Genomic DNA, 19,673 nt, shown 5'->3' on the forward strand with positions numbered 1-19,673 from the left:
ACATGCACTGCAGATGTTCCGGAGGGCTTGGCAGCGAAAGGGTTAATAACACTAAACTGGCAAGCCGTAAAAGCTTTTAAAGCGTCGCCCATGGGCAATTTTGGGTATGGTCGGTTTTTGCGATTTTGCAAGCACAAGCAATTTTAAGGCTTGATGTGTTTGGTGTCTATTTCCTGACGTGATCCCGTCTTTTATATTTAACCAACAATGGAAACTTTTTTTTTCCAAAATTTTTGGTACTTTTTAATTATATAATAAAAAATAAACCCTCCAGTGGTGATTAATTATGGCCAAAAGAAAGCTCTACGTGTCCCCCAAAAAATGATATAAAATGTATTTCAGTACAGAGTTGCATGACTGAATAAATGTCAAAGTACCTGAGCGCTCAATACTGAAAAATGGCCTGGCCAGGAAGGGGGTTTAACACCCCCAGAACTTCAGGTGGTTACTGTACACATGTTCATGGTCCATTAATGGTGAAAGTCAGTGTATTATCACCACTATAATCGTCCAGGCCAGGTTTTCCAGTCATTCCACTGGGTATGCTTTACCCCCTCCCGCTGTACCAACAAGGGCCTAGTTCCACATCCCTGGCGCTAAACAAATGAAAGCACGTGACACAAACATTCCCGCGCTCTGACATCACTTGTGACGTTGCGTGAGCACGTACATTCGTTCTCGCGAGTTCTGGGACGTGACGCCTTCTTCCTGCGCGCGTTGCTGTTTTTCTTCTCGGCTACTGAGAGTCCTTTTGGTTGCCGCCATCATGTCGTCAGGTAGGGGGGTTGTAACGCGGCCGGTATGTTTGCATGTATGTCGGATTCCAGGTTGGGGGGGTCCCAACACAGCCTGCTATCCTGCAGGAAGGCTGTGGGTGACGCAGCAGGATAGTCGGAAGCCACGGAGCGGGAAGACGTCCTATGTATATATGGCTGCACCGCACGTGGGCGGTGTATAGTTGTGGTCCCGCTCCTGTGTGGTGTTAGACGCGTGTACGTGGCCGTGTGCTTGTGGAGGCAGACGGGTGATGTGCCCCCTTCACGTGTGTGAGGGTGTCTACCCTGTGCTGTGTAGAATAGAAGAAAGCCACACGCCCCTATTTTTGATATTAAACTTCAGCTCCAGCCCTTTTTTTTTTTTTTTAGGGATTCGTTAGTGTATGAAATGGTGAGAATTTGTATTGGGTCTATTGGGTATTTCTTGCTTCCTGTCCCGGTAACCACAGAGGAAGTAAAGAGAAACTGCCCAATGGGGACACTTTAATACAAACCTAGTAGGTTGGAGCCATTTTGCACCTCACAAGTATTCAAACTTGTGAACAGCTGTAAAGTTCAAATGCTTATGTAGGTAAAGGCCTTGTGATTTAGTCTTTACACTGTATACATTGCATGTATGACAAAATTGTATTTTTGTGAACGTCACTGGGGGCAGATGTTATTGGGGGTAGATGTAAGAACCCTGAAAAGATAACTGGCTCCTGATAGCAGAGGAAGATGTTGGCCTCAGACTGAGCATCTGTTGGGTGGAGTGGCAGGTTACAGCACAGTGCTGGATTTACTGGGCATGTGAGTATGTTAACTTAGCCTCGCCCCCCAAAAGAGAGCTATAGCCAAACCTCTAGCCTTTAGTTTTCATTTGGGTCACAGGAGTACATTTACTAATTTACTCCTGTGACAAACTCAGCATATAGTGGGCTACTGCCTTTCATATGTTGACCGCGCAGAGCCAATGTTGTCGGGATCCACCCTGATTGCCTCTCTAGAGGTAGCGCTGCCCACCCTTTCCAATGTTCGCCCCCCAATGAGTGCTGGAGGAACAGAGAGGGGAGTGCGGAGCCATGACTGGCAGTCACCACACCCTGCAGGGAGAAGACCATGAGCTGGGCAATTAGCAGTTAGTGATTGCTCCGTTCTCCAGCTATAGAGCCGGTGTTCTATCAAAGTTTATGACTACGTTGGAACGTGTGACCGGTCACGTGGTAACACATTCTAACGTAATCCTGCGCAGTTTTACAGCGGTGGAATGTGTGACTGGTAACACATTTTAACGTAATCCCGCCAAATGTATGTTTCGGCATTGCAGATCGTATGTGCAGGAGAACCGATCTGCCCTGGAACAGCGTATTTGTCTTGAAATATGACTTTGTTTATGCAATCTCACATTCCACAAAGTCAGATAGAAGTGACATTTCAGGACCGATCAGCTGTTCCAGGGCAGATTGGTTCTCCTGCACATACGAGTTGCGATGCCGGTCTGCCCTGGAACAGCTGAGAATTCCGGTCGCAAATTCCACCGCTAAAACTGGACCGGATTACGTTAAAATGTGTGGCCACGTCACTGGTCTCACATTCCATCCTAGTCACAAACTTTGATAGAACGGAGTGTGACAGCTGCGGTCTCGCATGCCGTCTCAATCTATTGGGAAAAGTATATTTTACACTCCCAATAGTTCTAAAGATGGCCATACACCTTGCGAATATCGTTCGATTTCTTTAGTGCCCTCATCGAGCGGTCGTTTGATTTCTACTTGAATACTCCATTATACACCGACCAATGTGCATTTTAAATTATGGTTCGTTAGCGATACTAACTGACTGAATTTCGTCGATCGACAACGGATTTGCGTTTGCACATGTGCAGTGGTCATGTTGGGTTTTTTCCCCGTAGCATTTGAAAGTTTTCCAACCTCCTCGATCGACGAAATTCACCCAGTTGAACAGTAACTGTGATTGTTTGCTTCCCATCAACAGGCTGATTATCGTTCAAAAACGCGTTTGATTTCCGATCGATAATCGCAAGGTGTATAGGCCACTTAGGTCTTATATTCACCTGCCATGTTATATTCTCCTCTAAGATCCATGTTTGAAAATGCCATTCGTTACTATGTAAGAGCCTTACATGATGTGTCATTACAATCAATGGCCTCTTCCCAGAAATTAGTGGGATTTTTTTTCCATGCATGTGCAGAAGTGAGTGACTAGTTGCAAGAGTAAATTGGATTTTTCTGTGCATTTACAAAAGCGAGTCTGTAGTTCAGGCTATGCGGTGTGGTAAGGGCCTTAACACCAACTTCTCTATTTCACAGTGGAGTACTTGAAATCTGTGGGTCAATTTCCAGATCCAAGCATTCTCTGGTAGGAGGGTGTTGTTTTTTAGGCTTTATCAGAAAGTCAGCATTTGCATAGACGCTCTGGAGTTGTGGTGGGAACTCTGTTAAAGGAGAACTATGAGGAGTGAAAGTCACTCATCCTGATAGTTCTAGCCGACGCGTAACAATGAAACTGTCACAGGTTGGCTCAATAGATAGGTAAGTGAGCGAACACATACCCTCGCTTGCTCACTTCTCGATCTATCCCCGCAGAGAGCTGTGACTGTCAGTCACGGCTCCCTGCAGGAATTCTCCCCGCTCCGCTCTTCCAGCACCAACTGGCGGAATGGGTGGGGGCGGGTACAGCTGCCTCTGCCTCTAGATCGGCAGAGCCAGCTGTCACTCTCGCAGCTGGGTGGATCCAGACAGTAAAGTCGGAGGCTTCTTAGTATACCGTGAGCTGTAACTCGCGGCATACTGAGCTTTGTGACGGGAGTACACTAGTTTGTGTCCTCCCGTTACCTTAAGGCTGGGTTCACACCTAGGCGTATCGAATATGCGTGTTTGTCGCGCGTTTCGTGATGTGTTTTTTACAGTGATTCGCGGTAAAAAAATGCGCGTTTCCGAGGGCTACCTGGCTGTATCCCAATGGATACGTGCTGCAAATACGCCCCAAAGAAGCTCCTGTACTTTGGGCGTAGGGCATTTTGTAGCGCGTTCACACAGCCTGTAATACGCCCAGGTGTGAACCATACCCATAGGAAATAATGGGATTTCGGTGTTTGACCATTTGGCAGAACGTAGGAACGCGCTACAAAACGCTCTACGCCCAAAGAAGTACAGGAACTTCTTTGGGGCGTATTTGCAGCGCATATCCATTGGGATAAAGCCAGGTAGCCTTCGGAAACACGCGTTTGTCGCAGGGTTTTTACCCCGAATTGCGGTACAAACGCGCATATTCGATGCGCCTAGGTGTGAACCCAGCCTTAGGAGAACTATGGGGAAAAGCCCTAACCCTATAGTTCTCCTTTAACCCCTTCATGACTGAGCTAGTTTTTGGTTTATGTTCCTAAATGACACACTTACATTTTTGCTGTGTGATTCTTCCACAGCAGCAAGTTTTGATTATTATTTTTATAATTTTTTTAATAATTATAGTATAAAAATATATTTATATACAAGTTTTAATTTCCTAATTTTTTGTACACTTTTTTTTTTTTTTTTACACTTTGTAAAAAAAATAAGTGTAAAAAAAGAAAACACTTTTTTTTTTGTCAGTTTATATCAAGCAGTCACTTTGACTGCTTGATAAACTTTTTTTAGTTATTTGGCTGCTCCAAACTTAGGAACAGCTATTAATAACTTAGAGACTGATCCTGACAGCGTGTCAGAATCAGATCTCAAGGTCTTTGATCGTTCCTAGACGATCAAAACTGATACATTTCACTCAGATACATTTGTATCTAGTGCTTGAAATGTATCATAAACATCAGGCCAGGCTATACAGCTGTCAAAACAAATAGCAGAGAGGTGAGTCACTGCTACCTCTCTGCTATCTTCAGCTGTCAGATACGGGATCGCTATTTAGCAAACCCGTATCGGGATCGCTATTTAGCAAACCCGTATCTGAATGTAAAGGCTTCATTCTTTCATTAATGAAAGAAAGAAGCTTTTACAAAAGCTTAACTATTTCATTAATGAATGCCTCAATACTGAAGCATTCATTAATGACTGGTAACTTCTGAGAATCAGCAGTTACCAGCATTACAGAAGCTGATATAACTCGGCACGTACAGTGTACGTGGCCAGTCATATAGCCACTTTGTGACGGGACGTACACTGTACATCTCCCGTCACGAAGGGGTTAATGTCATGTAAAAGGTATGCAGTGGCATAGTTTCGCCATATGTATTTTTTAATTGGGTAATGTAGCAAATTACTACATTTCACTTATGCTTGTATCCACTAAGGTGTTTGTTTTTTTTAAATTAAAGAATTGCATGGCTATTTGTCCAGCGTCACTGCATGTGTGTTCTGTGCGAGTTAACCTGCTGTTGTGAGAATGGGACAATCGAATGTTCCTAGGCTGTTCTCTTCTGGTTGAATGTCCTTCAAATATTTATGGGCAGTAGTAAAAATAAGATGATTTAAAAAAAGCAGTGTGAAGTAGGAAAAGACTGCATTATTGACACTTGATGAAGCCTAGGAGATATAATGTAACAGACTGCTGAAGCAAATTAGCAAATGTAACCATTGTTTCTATGGGGGATCCTGTATTGGTCAGACATGAATATTGTACAAGCTAAACGGTGATGGAGTATATTTATTGCCTCAAATATTCATCCTCTATTTCAGTGCAGTTATTGGTACCCTGGGGCTCACTGTTCCTAAACTTGCAACTAATAAGCAGGATCCGAAGTTCCTAAATATATATGTATTCTATAAAAAAAATTTTTCCTCTTAGATCCTGGCAGTTATGGAAGCTATGGAGGACCACCTCAGCAAGGGTAAGCCTTTAGCTTCTTGACCCACTCACTGGTTATGTATGTAAGCACTGGACACATGTTATGGGAGTGAAGAAAAATGAACCCCAGTGACTGGAGATTGCTTTGTGTGTGCTTAGTGTAGATATCTGTTAAAACCGTTTCACAGTATGATTGTCTGCTGCTCCTAAAGGAAAGTGTACAGTCTGGGCATATTGGACAGTCCTAGGATTGGGGCGGGGTAATCTTACTCTTTCAGGGGGTATAACTGCAAGGGTCTGTCAACACTAGCAATCTGTGCTGAACACCAGTCACTGGCCTCTGTCACCTGTATGCTGACGTGTACAGTGGTGGTGTGCCTATTCCAAGATTTCCCTTTTTTTTTTAAACATGTCATAGGTGACCTTTTCATGAATTTCTATTGGCACAGTAGGTTGGAAAGACGTTAAGGGTCTAATAGAACCCTGATGTCTATAAAAGACTATGCTGAGTTATCAGGACCAGTGTTGTGGCAGCGTCATCTATCCCCGTCTCTGAAGTATCATTGGTAGTAAGTGGCTGCAGCAGGTCTTTATTGCATTAAAGTATAATAAACTTTTTTGCTTATCTACTGCTTGCTAGTGGTAGATATATGCAAAAAAAAAATGCCAAAAAGGGTTATACTTCTCTCTCTGCCGCTCGTTCCCATCCGAAGAGCGGAAGTTTCTTGAGCGGCCCAGCAGCATGATGGGGCGGGCGTATGTGCAATAGAGCTCTTCACCCGGGAGAAGAGGGGAGACTGAAAACATGGGGGGCATATACTTAGAGGCACCTGTAACTTACATGAAGACCCGCTGTGCTGTTCTGGAAGATTCATGGGAAATATGTTACCGAACTCTGTTTTTTCCTTCCTAATGTAATTGAGTGTGTTATGTTTATAGTGTGACATTTTAAGGAACCTTTTGCAGATAAGAGAGACTATAATGTTCCCTGAAAATGGTAATACTATTTAAACAAGTATACAAATCGGGAACCCTGGTTTAATTTGCTAAGTACTTGTAAAAGGTCAGTGGTTGAAAAAGTAACCACAGAATCCGCATGACAGCCAGAGAGCTAGCAAGGTTTTTGGACAACCATAGTATTTCTCCTTGCTCAAGTTTCCTATTACAGCAGTGATGATCATAATTTAATTTTTATTTTGTAGTTATGCTGGTTATGGAACTCAAGGTGGACAAACTGCTGGACAGCCTGCACAGGTAGGTGATATTGTCTTCAACCTTAGTCTAAAGAGTTAACTGTCGTTGACTGTCCACTTGGGTACATTTAAAGTTTGTAAAGCCAATTTTTTTTAATTTTGGGTAGTCAGTAAAGGTTATGAAGTGCCAATTGAAGTTATATTTTTTTGCTCTGGGGAAAATTCCCTTCTCTTCTGGCCATGGGGGAAATTTACACCGTAAGGGGAATTCCCATCTTAAAATTCAAAGGAACAAGTGTCCCTATTAGATTTTCCCTCCCCTTTTTCTCTTCTGACCACTTCAAAATTCTGAATTTCCCCTCGCTTTATTTGTCCTGGTGACTATGGTCACACAGAGGGGTTCTGTCTATGGGTATAGCCAGCAATTAAGAACTTGTGTAAAGCTGGCCATACACCTATAGCTTTTTTATGATCAGATGGAAAAAGTGCAACAGATTCCTCCATCTACGCTAAACTGTGTGGCTGGAAGTATCTCCCACTGGGCCAAGCTTCAGTATCTTGCTAGTCGGCCCTGCTGGCTTTCAAAATACCTGAACAATCTGATTGGATGCGGGCAATGTTCAGGTATTTTGAGGGTCAGCGGGGCCGACTAGCAAGATACTGAATCATGGCCCAGTGGGAGATTCATAGAAAATCTGCAGATAATCTATAGTTGTATGGCTAGCTTTACCCTTCCCCACTGTCTCCAAAAATGAAGTTTTTTGCCTTTCATGCACTATTCTATTTAATCAGGCAAAAGTCGTTCGATATGTTTTACAAAGTACCTTCTTTAAATTGCATCTATGTTTCTGAAATGTATATAGCCAAAACAAGTACATAAGTTGATTTTTTTTTTTTTTTGAGTTTGATTTAGTGCTTTAAATATATTTAGCATTTGGTAGATGCTAGCATTCCCTGTTCTCTCAACTGTGCCCATGTCTCCTGGCTGTATGGTGTAGTGTAAAATCAATAAAACCCAGCAGAGAATTGTAAAGCCTCCTTCTATAACCCCAGCAGGATAGTTAAGATCTCTCGACCCATGTGTCAGGTAAAAGACCCAGCTGGTGACTTCAGCTCACTAGCAATTTGGCAAGAGTTGATATCCACTTTGGCTGGACGGACACCTTCTATAATCTTATAACTTTTTGTTTTGTTCCTCCAGGACTTTTCTGGCTATGGGCAGACAGCAGAGCCATCTGCTTATGGACAAAACTATGGAGGCTACAGTTCCAGTTATGGACAAAGTCAGGCAGGTGGTATGTATCTGTGGCATAATATACGGCTTGAAATCATGCTTGTTATAATTCTTAGACTAAGCCCAGTAGTAACATTGTTTTAGTAACAGGCACAGGACTTTGGGGCATCGGTGTCTACACATACCTTTTTAGATGTCTTCTACCGCATGCAGGGTGCCCTGTCTCCCAAGGGCCCTCTACTATGCAATTGCTTGCAAGGTCTCCTGCCTCTAATACAGGGGTAAGCAACCTCGGCACTCCAGCTCTTCTGGAATAAGTCCCATGGGGCACTGCCCTCTGACAGCTACAGGATAGACTCCCAGAGGCACAGGCATGATGGGATTTGTAGTTTAGCACAGGTGGAGTGCTGCGGTTGCCTACCACTGCTCTAATGCCTTGGTATTTACTTGCTGCTTTGATGGGCATCCTTATTAAAGAGTAGGAAAGTGTGGCTGACAGGAGGGGGCAGTTCAGCTTGTTCTCCTAAGACCTCTAAATATGTATTCTGTAGGGCTGAAGCTTGTACCGTACCATTATGTTTCTGGGCAAAATGGCTTTGCTTTCCCACTCCACACCTCTTTATCTATTTTATTTTTATGCCCACAGAGATTGAGGATATTATTGCTGATCTCTATGCCCTGAGAATGCTAGTTGACATGGTTGTCTTTGGTGTCAGTTACTGGCCTGAAACCATCATTCTCAGGAAGTGGTCAGCAATGCATGGCAACCCACATAGCATTATTTTCTTTTCTAAACTTAAAAGTTGATATTGGATCCTTCTTAGGTTATGGACAGCCTTCACAAGGACAGAGCCAAGCACCCTATGAAAGCCAACAGTCATTTGCAGGCTATGCCCAGCCGAGTTCAGAATCTACCAGCAGAGGCGGGTGAGTTGTGTTTTTGTTTTTACATTGTTTTATCTGTGGTGTGTGTGGTTTAGTTTTTTTTTGTTTTTTTTTAATATTCCAATACTTTGACTTTTTAAAGGTTAATCAATAGAAAACTTAAAATTGCTCACAGGTACTACGTACAGATACTTGTACCTGTTGCAGCTTTCAGTATCATTTAGTTTGTTTGAATGTGGAGCTTTTCCTATGATAAAACGCTCTGACCCTTCTGGTGGCACTTGCCCTGTAATAACCCAGTCTTCATAGGTTTAAGTTGGTCTACAGCTTGCTTTTATCACGTTTCCCTTTTGTGAGTTAAGATCTAAAAAGCTGGCTTTTTATATTATCCTAACTGCCACAACCTGTTACTGTTAGTTTCCAGAGCAGGGCTTACAGCTCTGAAAATGTGTAAGAGGTTGAGTCCCAGGGCTTAACCCTCCCCTGATACCTAAAAATGATATAGGTATCCAAATCTGCTACCAAGTTGAAGCTTTATTTCATATGTTTTAATGTTGGGTAAACACATGGAAAATGTTAAATGCAGTTTCCATTAATAAAGAGCTCATTTCACAAACCTTGGACACAAGGATCCCTATTTTAACCATGTCATTGTAGTTGCATTGTATTGCACTCTGCTGAAAATAACTGTGGCGCAGAATTTTTTTTAGTGTAAGGCTCTGTTCAAACTGGCAGACTGGGCGGTCTGGCATTTCTGCGGCAAAAACCTACCGATTCCCGTGACAGGAATGCCCAGTGTCCCCATTCATATTCAGCCTCCCTACCTATTCCGGTTAATGACTTACAGTGGCCACATCTGCAAGCGGCTTAACTTTAAAGCAACACTGTGATCTGTCACCTTTTAAAACTGGCTATACCTGTAAAAGCACACCAATATATGTCTATTCTAGTAGTCTAAAGCTGCTGGAGCTCTTTAGAAGTGAAGAATACAGCCAGTGGTTTCAACATTGAACCCTGCAATGACCCAGTCATTGAGACTGGGCACTTTCCCCCCTCCCCCTAGTTTTTTTTTAAGCTTAATGTTTGTGTATATTTTATATTAATTCTTTTCAGAAAAGCAGTTGGGTCTAGCCTGGTGTCCCACATGAAAAAAGGAACCCAGGGCTAATCCTTGCTCCTGCAGACTTCCACCACAATGTGCGACTGGTCACCCAAAGGCTCTTCTTTGACGCTCTAGATATCGGTCACATTCTGATGTCATCTTGCACAATGCAGTACCAGCAGCTCTGTGTTGTATGTGAGGACGGTGAGTCCTGTAACCCAGAATGTCAGAGCTGAGTGCTGGAAGCCTGCTGGAGCAAGGAATAAGCATTGGTATTACAACTTATTCCCTTACCTTGTGACTTTAGCCGTTCATTCTTGCAGTGTAGTAGTGCGCTCCTGCAGGGGTATTTTTTTTTACATATGGTCTTGAGTTCAGATTTAATTTCACAAATTCTAGGTACAGTAACAGAGGACCATATGGTGACAACCAGCCAGGTAACACTAGGCAGACGCATCAGGACTCCTATGACCAGCAAGATTATGGACAAAAGCCACAACCCGCTTATGGGCAGCAACAACCTCAAGGTTCCTATGAACATTCGGGCTATGGACAGCAGCAGTCGTTTTCTTCGCCGAGTGAGGGCTATGGCGCTTCCTCGCAAGGTGATGTACAAACCTGTACCTGCTTTATCTTGATATGACAAAACTAGGGTTATGAATTTGTTTGCTACAGTTTCCTGCAAACCTGTCAGAAAAAATATCCCAAAGATCCTTGTAATTGTGTCAGACATAATGCACCAATTAGCTCAGTCAGAAATTTGGATGCTGCAATTTTCTTTATGATGAGCAGTCATGCAACCTTGTCCGTATCCTATGATATAGAGCTGAACATTCAAGTGACACTAAACTCAGTGATACACAAATAAGATACATTTTTGTTAATAGTTAGGGTACTTCAATGCATTTTTAAGGTTTTAACTTCTGAGTTTAGTGTCACTTTAATTCTTATGAATTAACCTTTTGTTGGCAGTTGCCTCAGTTATGGCACATTGCAATTTCTGCAGGCAACACATTAATTTCTACAGAGTTTGCTAAAACAAAAATGGTATTTCTCATGTTTATTGAAGCACACAGCCAAATCTTCATTTTATGCAAGTTTTTTTTGCCACTTGCAGGAGTAGGACACTAGGCAGACAAAAACGACAAAAGTACAGCCCTGTGGGCAGCCCCTTCTGGTGGCTCAAACCCTACATCTTAGAGGTAGCCCAGTTTTTTCTTGCCTAGTGTTAAGAGTAACAACCTAGCTCCCAGCTGGGGATCTTGATTCTTTTATTCTATTTTTTCACTCAACAGCTGAGCTGGGTGACAGACTGGCTAATATAGATCCTTGTAGTCTCCCCAGCTCGGCCTACAAGCGCATGCAGATCCTTAGCTGCGTGCGGGTTTGGGTGTTCTTCATGGGGGGCGCATATGACCAACTGGGCTGCTTTGTCAGTGTGCACCCCCACTTCAGTGGGAGGCGATCTGATGTGAGAGAAAGTCCATATACCCACTGTTCCATCAATGAAGAAATGGGTGCAGCGGCTGGCTACTGCCAAAATTATATAGATAGAGATGGACACCGGCACTGGAAGGCGAGTACACCAATTTAATCCCGTACATGTTGCAAAGCAAGAACACTAGGTGCAACGTTTCGGTGTCTCACAGGATCCCCTTCATCAGGCAAACCAGTTATTTGCCTGATGAAGGGGATCCTGTGAGACCCGAATTGTTGCACCTAGTGTTCTTGCTTTGAAACATGTACGTGAATAAATAGGCGTACTTGCCATCGAGTGCTGGTGTCCATCTCTATCTGATGTGAGAGAAAATACCCTGTCCTCTACCTGGAGTGGTAAGTAGCGCTCTCTTCCCTGCTAGGTTGTTATAGGGAGCAGACACGGGTGCCTCTCCTCATCTAGTGCCCTGTAAGCTGGCTCAATAAGTCACTTCCCCAAGGTTCCTTTCTGCCTTTACTGCAGCTATCTGTTTCTGAGGTTTTGCTGTACTAGCTGGGCTTCTCCTCCTTTCTCTGGCCGGCTTCTAGCAGTGCTGGCTGAGCTGTTTGCAGACCCACAGTTACTGTGGAGGGGTGTTGCCGAGCACGGCTCTCTGTGCAGCCTAGTGCGTGTGTGCTCAGCCATGGAAGATTAACAGCAATGCTTCCCAGGCTTGTCTCCTGGTAAGGACCTGCATGTGGTGGTGGGATCGGATGAAACCTCACATTGCATTGTCTGCTCCTCCCACTTTTTGGGATTTCTTGCATACATTATGCTTGGAGCTTCAGTGGACTACAGGTCTCAATGTGTTCTGTGTACACTGCTTATTCTGTGCTGGAGGACTACAGGTTCCAACGTGCCTCTTTACGTACTGCATAATATGCACTCGAGGATGACAAGTTGCAGCATGACCTGTATGTTCTGTATATTCTATACTAGTGGGCTACAAGTCCCAGCATGCACTGTAATTACTGCGTATTATACACGAGTACTGAAAGTCGCAGCATAAGCTGTACTGTATATTATACACTAGTGGGCTACAAGTCCCAGCAGGTCCTGTGCATTATATACTTGAGAACTAAAGTCCCAGCATGCAGTGTAATTACTGCATATTATACACTAAAGGGCTGAAAGTATCAGCATGCCCTGTTTTAATGTGTATTGTGCACTAGAGGGCTACAAGTCCCAGCGTGGCATATGTGTACTGTGTATTGTACACTGGAGGGCTACAAGTCCCAGCATTACCTGTGCATGTTGCATTTTATACACTAGAGGACTAAGTCTTAGCATGCCCTTTTATGTACTGATTATTATACATTAGGGTATTAAAGTCCCAGCATGCCCTGTATTTACTATGTATTTTACACTGCAGGGCTACATGTCCCAGCATGACCTGCATACATTGCAATTGTACACATTCCTTCTTCCTCTGTTTTCAGGGTCTGCTTTGGGGGTCTCTGGGGTCCCAGGGCCATCTGTTGCTGTGTTGGTGTTTACCTCCATTTTGAAAGGGTTGTTCATGCATAGTACAGTCTGCAATGGGGGTCAGCTGTGCCCATCTAGGTGTTTTCAGTGTCTCCTGACATGGGGCTGCTGGGCTCGGCCACTTGTCCAGTGACAAGTTTCCTCCGCTGGTGAAGGAATGTTCTTTACCTTTATGGGGCTTTGTCTATTTGTGAGGTTTCTGTGGATGCTCAGTCAGATCCTCTGGTTCCTTTGGTGTGCACGGATCTTGGCACTTGTTTACAGTAGGGCTGTAACAACTGATTGATTAAATCGATAATAAGAATCGTTGGCTATGATTCTCATCGGTTTATTTGCCCGCTCTGCTCCTCCATTTTCCTCCGTGCTGGTGCTGTCTGCAGCGGTCTGTCAATTTCAATCCTCGCTGCAGACCACTGCATGCAGCCGGGACCAGCAGGGTAGAGACCAAGGGAGCATGGAGCCAGCTTCCTGGCCATTCAGAAAGCCGTGCGGCATGTAATGACTCATTGCTTTGCTTCCTAATACCGGAAGCTTGGGTATCGGACTAGGCATGGGAGAATTTGGGCGAGTAAGAGTAATCGGCCAAATACTTGGCATCGGCACGGATACTAGTATCGGTGCATCCCTAGTAGGAATACATCAGAATGTATTTCTTATAAAGTACTTGGCTGGCTTATTTGGCTTTTTTTTCTTATAGCATTCTCATCTCTATCTGTACAGATGAGCGAAAAGACACAGGCAGGTATGGTGATAATGGAGGCTATGGTGGATCCCAGAATTTTGGGGGTGGCCGAGGCCGTGGTGGCCATGATGATCGTCAAAGTGGTTATGAAGATCGTCGCGGTGGCATGAGGCAAGTAGTTATATTAACCTCTAGTTTACTATGCATGAAATTATGGTTTAATGATTTCACCAGAGGTAACTTCTCTAAAGCATGATTAATGTATTGCTTCACTAGCAAATACTTGGGAGTTGTACCTACTTAAATCTTTGATTTTGTGAACCTTGATATAATAGAAATTGGTTTGGGCACAGTATTTTTGTGTCTTGTGCAAAACCAATGTTGCAGCACCTAAAGACATGCCCAGTATATATTTTCCAGTAAAGTGTTTGAGTTGTGTTGGTGATGCTGGCTCCTGTAGTTGGTTTCATGGATCAGTGAATAGCTAGTTTTTCAAAGTTAAAGCAGCCTATTTAAAAAAATAAAAATAAATAAACACAAACAAATCCCCACCCCCTTTAAAAAAAAAACTGGATGGTAGGTAGCTTATATATTTGGTACTATGAAAAAAAACCAAATGTAGTTAAATCTTTGCCAGTACGTTGGATTTTACCTTATAACTATTTATGCTGTCCTCTGTATTTTCAGTGGATACCCTTTTTACTGCATTTCCTTTTCCACATTTGGCATGAAAACAGCTGTAGTCCCTTTTCCAGCTTCAGATTTTAATAGAAAAGTTAATTGCAGTGTGGTTGGGGGGGTATTTTTTTTTTTTTTTGAGGTCTGTGATGGTTTAAGAGCTTAATTTCTCTTGTAGCTCCCCCAGCAAGAGCATTCAGGTTTTCTTTATGCAGTTACATAGCTACAGTTTATGAAGGATTTGCTTTCATAAACGTAGATTATGTAGCAATATAATCTGTTAGATGTTCTTCACAATAATGCTTTACCGCTGACCTTTAAGGAACAATATATAGTAAGTACTAGTAATATAGAAGTAGAACTAAAAGATGGGAAGGCATCCAAACTATTTTAGGGGCTGCTATAAGCCCAAATGTTGAACTAAAGGATTAACATGCCTCAAACACAACCAATATCCACAAATCCTATCCAATATTTCTTCTAAACTGGGCTGAATCCTGTCCACTCACGAGACCCATTCACTGATCTAGTCAGTGTTCAATGGAGAAGGTTAAATGTTTTTTTCCTATTAGCAATGTCTAAGTCCATGCTCTTCAGCATTAAGGCAGACATGAAGTAAATAATGCACAGTTCCATGGATACCATTTTTTTATAATTAAAATGCGGGCAAACTGAGGTCTGATATAATTGGGGGAGAAATTGATTCTCCCAAAATGCATGTGATCATGTACTGCCGGGGACCACCTTTTTGTATCTTTCTCCACCATGTAAGATTTTCTGCACATATTGGTGTCATGGGCTCACCTTTAGACTGCATTAAATTTGCTTTGGGGGTTGCTCTTAATATGTCTATGTGGATAAGGTTTTGATATGCCAATGTGATACAGCAGGGAAAAGGTATGAATTTTTCACGTTGACATTCCCTGCCTTAGTTCACTTTAGCTGCTGCTTCTACCAATAGAGATATACCACTTGCAGCGTCTGATTTTCTGGAAACCGCGGGCACCATCTCTAAAGGCACCTGCAAATCTGATGTTAAACCTGGGTTTGGAAAAATTAAATTGCTTATAAGTGACAATCAAAGTGTGAGCCCTTACCGTATATATTTCAGTTGTGGACAGGTGCTGTTGTATTGCACACTGGCTTTCTACATTTGCCCTGCAGCTTCAGTGGTAAGATGTCCATGCTGGATGTATGGGCTGTGCTCCTTCATTGGTCTCCCACATGTGCTGAATTAGCTGCATTGACAATGAGCATTCCCAGGTCCATCTACAAGCAGTAGAGACTCAGAGTAACATGTTTGGATCATGTAAAATAAGGGTGCTCTCTTCTATAAAAAAAATAAGTTTGAGTCTGTGTCTACTCACTTTGCACTTCATCCATTGGACAGGATATATTGAAATATTAGGTCATTACCACTCGGCTAGCAGTAATGTTTATAATAACTTGACCAAAAGCAGAAGCTTCGCCTATCAAACAAATTCCTTGTTCCATGTTTGCCAGAGGTAAAATGAAACCTGACTGGTCACCGTGGACGATTCCTCCGTTTTTCCTAGTTTTTAAGTGAAAAATATATATAATTTTTTTTCTTGCAATTTTACATTCCTGTAAATCTGTTTTATAAGGGCCTGTGTTGGCGGCGTCAGCTTGAGACACAAATTCAGAATTTGACAGATGCAGTTGACCACCTTCCAACCTGTGGTTTTTGTTTTGTTTTTTGACCACCTTCAAGCGGATTTTGTACAAATTCCCATTAAAAGCTAATAAAGGCCTGTTGATACAGGCCTTTTTAGGATTTTTTTTTTTTTTTTAACCACAGTAACAATGTCAAGAAATGGTTGATGCAGCATGACCTTTAGTGTATTCTGGCTCTGTATACCATAATTTATTGGTAATGAGCTTTAATGATGGTGAGTAATGTTGCATGCACGGGTGGTGGCTCTTTAGGTTTGGAGAACTGAGGTAGGTGGTATTCACATGGGGAGTGTTTTGATCTTGGCTTGCGTGTGGTGTATCTGATTCAGCAAGTTTTGACCAGCTCTCCGGAATCCGTTAGGGTTGGTTAACACCATAGAGTGCATTCCAGAACGTTCTGCCTCTGGAACGCACCCCGGATGGCTCCCTGCGTTGGAGTGGGGCGTGGTGGTGCATTGAAGTAAATGGCACCGCAGCCACACCCGAAATGCGTGGCACATTATTGCCTGTTTTCTAGTCCAGTGCAATCTGCACAAAGAGTGCATGCAGCATTTTTGCAGATCGCAGTGGACCGGAATGCAGGCACTAATGTGCCACATGTTCGGGTGGGGTGTGTGGCTGTGGTGCCATTGACTTCAATGCGCCGCCACTCCCCTTCCTGTCCTTGAATGCAGGGAGCCGGCTGGGTTGCGTTCCAGAGGCTGAATGCTTTGGAACACTTTGTGGTGTGAACCGGCCCTTAATGTACTGTTTAGTGCCACTTAAGGAGTATTGATTATGGATCCTAATGAAAGTGCTTGGTGTAGTAGATTTAAACCAGACCTTTAGCAAGCTACAAGCAATATGAAAAAAAAAAATTCTGAGATTAATGGGCTAAGGGATCGAAGAATCCCTAATCTAAATGTCCCTGGTCTGAATTGATGATGTAGAATATAATTAACATGGCAACCAGGAAAGCTGAACTTTCAGTAGAGGTCAGCAATTATGTTGACATGTTGTTCAATCTAGGTTTCCTTGCAGTTTGCTAAATCTTGCTAAAATTTTGTTTAGAACTACACACCACATTCCAGTTAATGTTTTCAACAATTCAGACTGAAGCTGAAGGGAGTTTAAAGACACCAGTCATCCATGCAAAAACAATGTGCTTTCTAAGAGCTGACGCAACAGTGTTTATTACTAATTCCCACGGTTTTCGGGGTCTTTAAAAATACTTTAAGGGGGGAAAAAAACATTTTTTTCTCCAAAGATTAGGTTTAATACTTACCCCTTCCACTTTCTTCATGCTGTCAGCTGCTGCGTGCTGGAATTCGTATCCACTGGCCTCTATCACTACAGTCAGTTTAACCAAGATTGGCCCTGCAGCACACATGCAAGTTTCCAGAGTGGCAGATCAGGTGTTCACAAGCAGTGTTGTAGATGAAACATTAGGTGATGAAGGCAATATAATATCTGTTGGGAGACATTTTGAAGTAAATGCATCTAAATGTATCGCCACAAACTTCCACCAGCTCAGTGTGCTCCTATATGATAATGCTCACCTGGTGTTTTGGCTGGGTTACACCATATAGCGCACTGGAAACTTGCACTTAAACATGTAAGGTGTAGATGCTGCGGCTTCTGCAGCAAGCCCTGGAGATCAGTAGTGCTGATCGTGGATGGTATACACTTTCCAGCGTAGACACCATTCTGGATTGTGTTTACCATCCATGAATTTGCAATCGCCACTACTGAGCTGTAATGTTTTTTTGGAGGCTTCCTGCACAAGACACCTCCGCATCTACACCTCACATTGTGCTAGTATCTACAATGCGCTATGTATGGTGTTACTCGGCCAGCACAACAGGGGTGTTTTACTATCAGAGCTAATTGTGAAAGTACTAATGAGATCTGAGGTTTTTTCCAGTGACTTTATCCTGTAGATATCTAGGGGCTGGTTAGGGAAAAGACAAGGCACCCGATACTCCTAGAAGTGTTAGATGCTGAAGATTTTTCACCTAGTGTATCTTGTCAAGACAGCAGACATGAGTAGTGTGGGAGGGGCAAGAATTAACCTTTTTCTTTTACAGGTAGTGGGTTTTTTTTTTTTTTCAGATTTGCAAAAAATCTGAATCACATGCTGACTTATCTCTTGGATAGTCTAGTGGCAAGATCTTTCCTCCAGAATTCCCAGTTCTGCCAAAGTCCTATGACTATTGGAAAGCCAAGTGATCATGTCAGACTTCTGCAGGGTGTTCCTAATTAGAATCCAATATTAAGGTAAGCTTTACTAGTGACACCTACATCCTAACCTTGCAGGAGAGGACTGATACACAAAGCAATGCATGGCAAGCTCTTCACTGGAATCTTCAGGATATAAGCTGGTGTGTGAATAAAGTTCTAGTATAAATATTTCAGCTGAATTGGAACTCATAATAATTTTGGGCTTTGTATAAGATATATATATATATATATATATATAGATATATATATATCTCTATATTAGTATAAAAATAATTACATATAGTTCCATTGATGCAGTAGAAACCTGTATGCTAGCTTTACAGGGGGGTGGGGGTGTTTATCTTAAGAAATGTTCTTATCCAATGAATGTCAAATGGGAGCTGCACTAGTCTTAACACTTAATTGGGTTTTTCTGCATTCAGTTGCCCTAAGTGGTGAAGGGGGGCAAAAAATCATGTCTCCGCTTTTTCCTCCACAGCGGTGGTGACCGAGGTGGCTTCAAAAATTATGGTGGTAAGTGCCTTTGAACGTAGACCGTTTCCATGGAAATCCTGTTGCATTGAACAGGAGTCCTCAGCTTATTACAGGCCAGTAACATGTTCTACTACACTCTTGCAAAGATATACGTCTGATGGTGCCATTGTCAATGTTTAACTGCTTTGAGGGTAAGAATCATACAAACTTGCAAACAATGGAACAAAAATGTATTCTGTCAAAACGGCTGAAGATCTTTATAGGTTTGTTTCGCTCCATATACGTATTCTACATGGCCCTTTTAAACACATTAATGCTGAACCCTGTGCTTTCACACTTCTAGTGAGGTCTAGACTAGCAGTGGAAACAGTATTGCTTGTGTGTAGATGAAAATTGTGGGGTTTGCAAAACCTGCTTGCAGTCAGGGCCAATCGGTGCCTGCACACATCTGGTACCTTGAAAGCGCATGCAAGGACTGTTTCTACTACTAGGTAAGCAGTATAGGGGTTAAAATGTTTGTCAATTTGGACTGCTTCTACGTTAATACATATTTAATTTTGTCTACGTAACCCCATATGAGGTTTTTGGGTTGCTTTTTCTTTCAGTATGGGTCTGTTAACTGTCATGTCTACACCTGAGCTTTGTCCATTCCGAAACAAAACGGGCTTTCTTTAACCCAGTTTCCCTCACTAGCATTTTTTCTTTGCTCCCAGCACTGAACACAGTGGCGTAGAGCAAAGGATCTTCCCTACACTTTCAGGTATGAAGTGGCATGTGACTCACTTCATAGCCTAGTGTTATAATTGGAAGTCATAGCCCTCTGTAACAGGCGACTTGTGACTTATGATTTATATTCCCAGTTGTAAAGGAGGCTGTTATACGCTTCTGGGGAGGGCTAAATATTGCTTTGCCTGGTCAAAGCAGTTTCACTTTGTGTGGAAAGGATAATTTTTATTTTTATTGAACAGCCAGATTGTCAAGTATAGGAAATGTATC

At 42.7% G+C, this 19,673-nt stretch overlaps 1 protein-coding gene across 1 annotated transcript in view; it reads left to right on the forward strand.

Moving 5' to 3' along the window:
• The first annotated feature begins 686 nt into the window (after nucleotides 1-686).
• The window catches only part of TAF15 (TATA-box binding protein associated factor 15), a 32,614-nt gene continuing 13,627 nt past the window's right edge, over nucleotides 687-19,673 (forward strand). The window contains exons 1-8 of the mRNA XM_018561450.1: nucleotides 687-776; nucleotides 5,553-5,595; nucleotides 6,755-6,806; nucleotides 7,947-8,040; nucleotides 8,804-8,906; nucleotides 10,366-10,571; nucleotides 13,649-13,781; nucleotides 18,682-18,716. Of these exons, the coding sequence (XP_018416952.1) occupies nucleotides 767-776; nucleotides 5,553-5,595; nucleotides 6,755-6,806; nucleotides 7,947-8,040; nucleotides 8,804-8,906; nucleotides 10,366-10,571; nucleotides 13,649-13,781; nucleotides 18,682-18,716 (676 nt within the window). The 5' untranslated portion in view covers nucleotides 687-766. The remainder of the gene's footprint in view (nucleotides 777-5,552; nucleotides 5,596-6,754; nucleotides 6,807-7,946; nucleotides 8,041-8,803; nucleotides 8,907-10,365; nucleotides 10,572-13,648; nucleotides 13,782-18,681; nucleotides 18,717-19,673) is intronic.

This window comes from Nanorana parkeri, unplaced genomic scaffold, assembly GCF_000935625.1.
Source record: "Nanorana parkeri isolate BGI_ZX_2015 unplaced genomic scaffold, ASM93562v1 scaffold525, whole genome shotgun sequence".
Taxonomy (NCBI): domain Eukaryota; kingdom Metazoa; phylum Chordata; class Amphibia; order Anura; family Dicroglossidae; genus Nanorana; species Nanorana parkeri.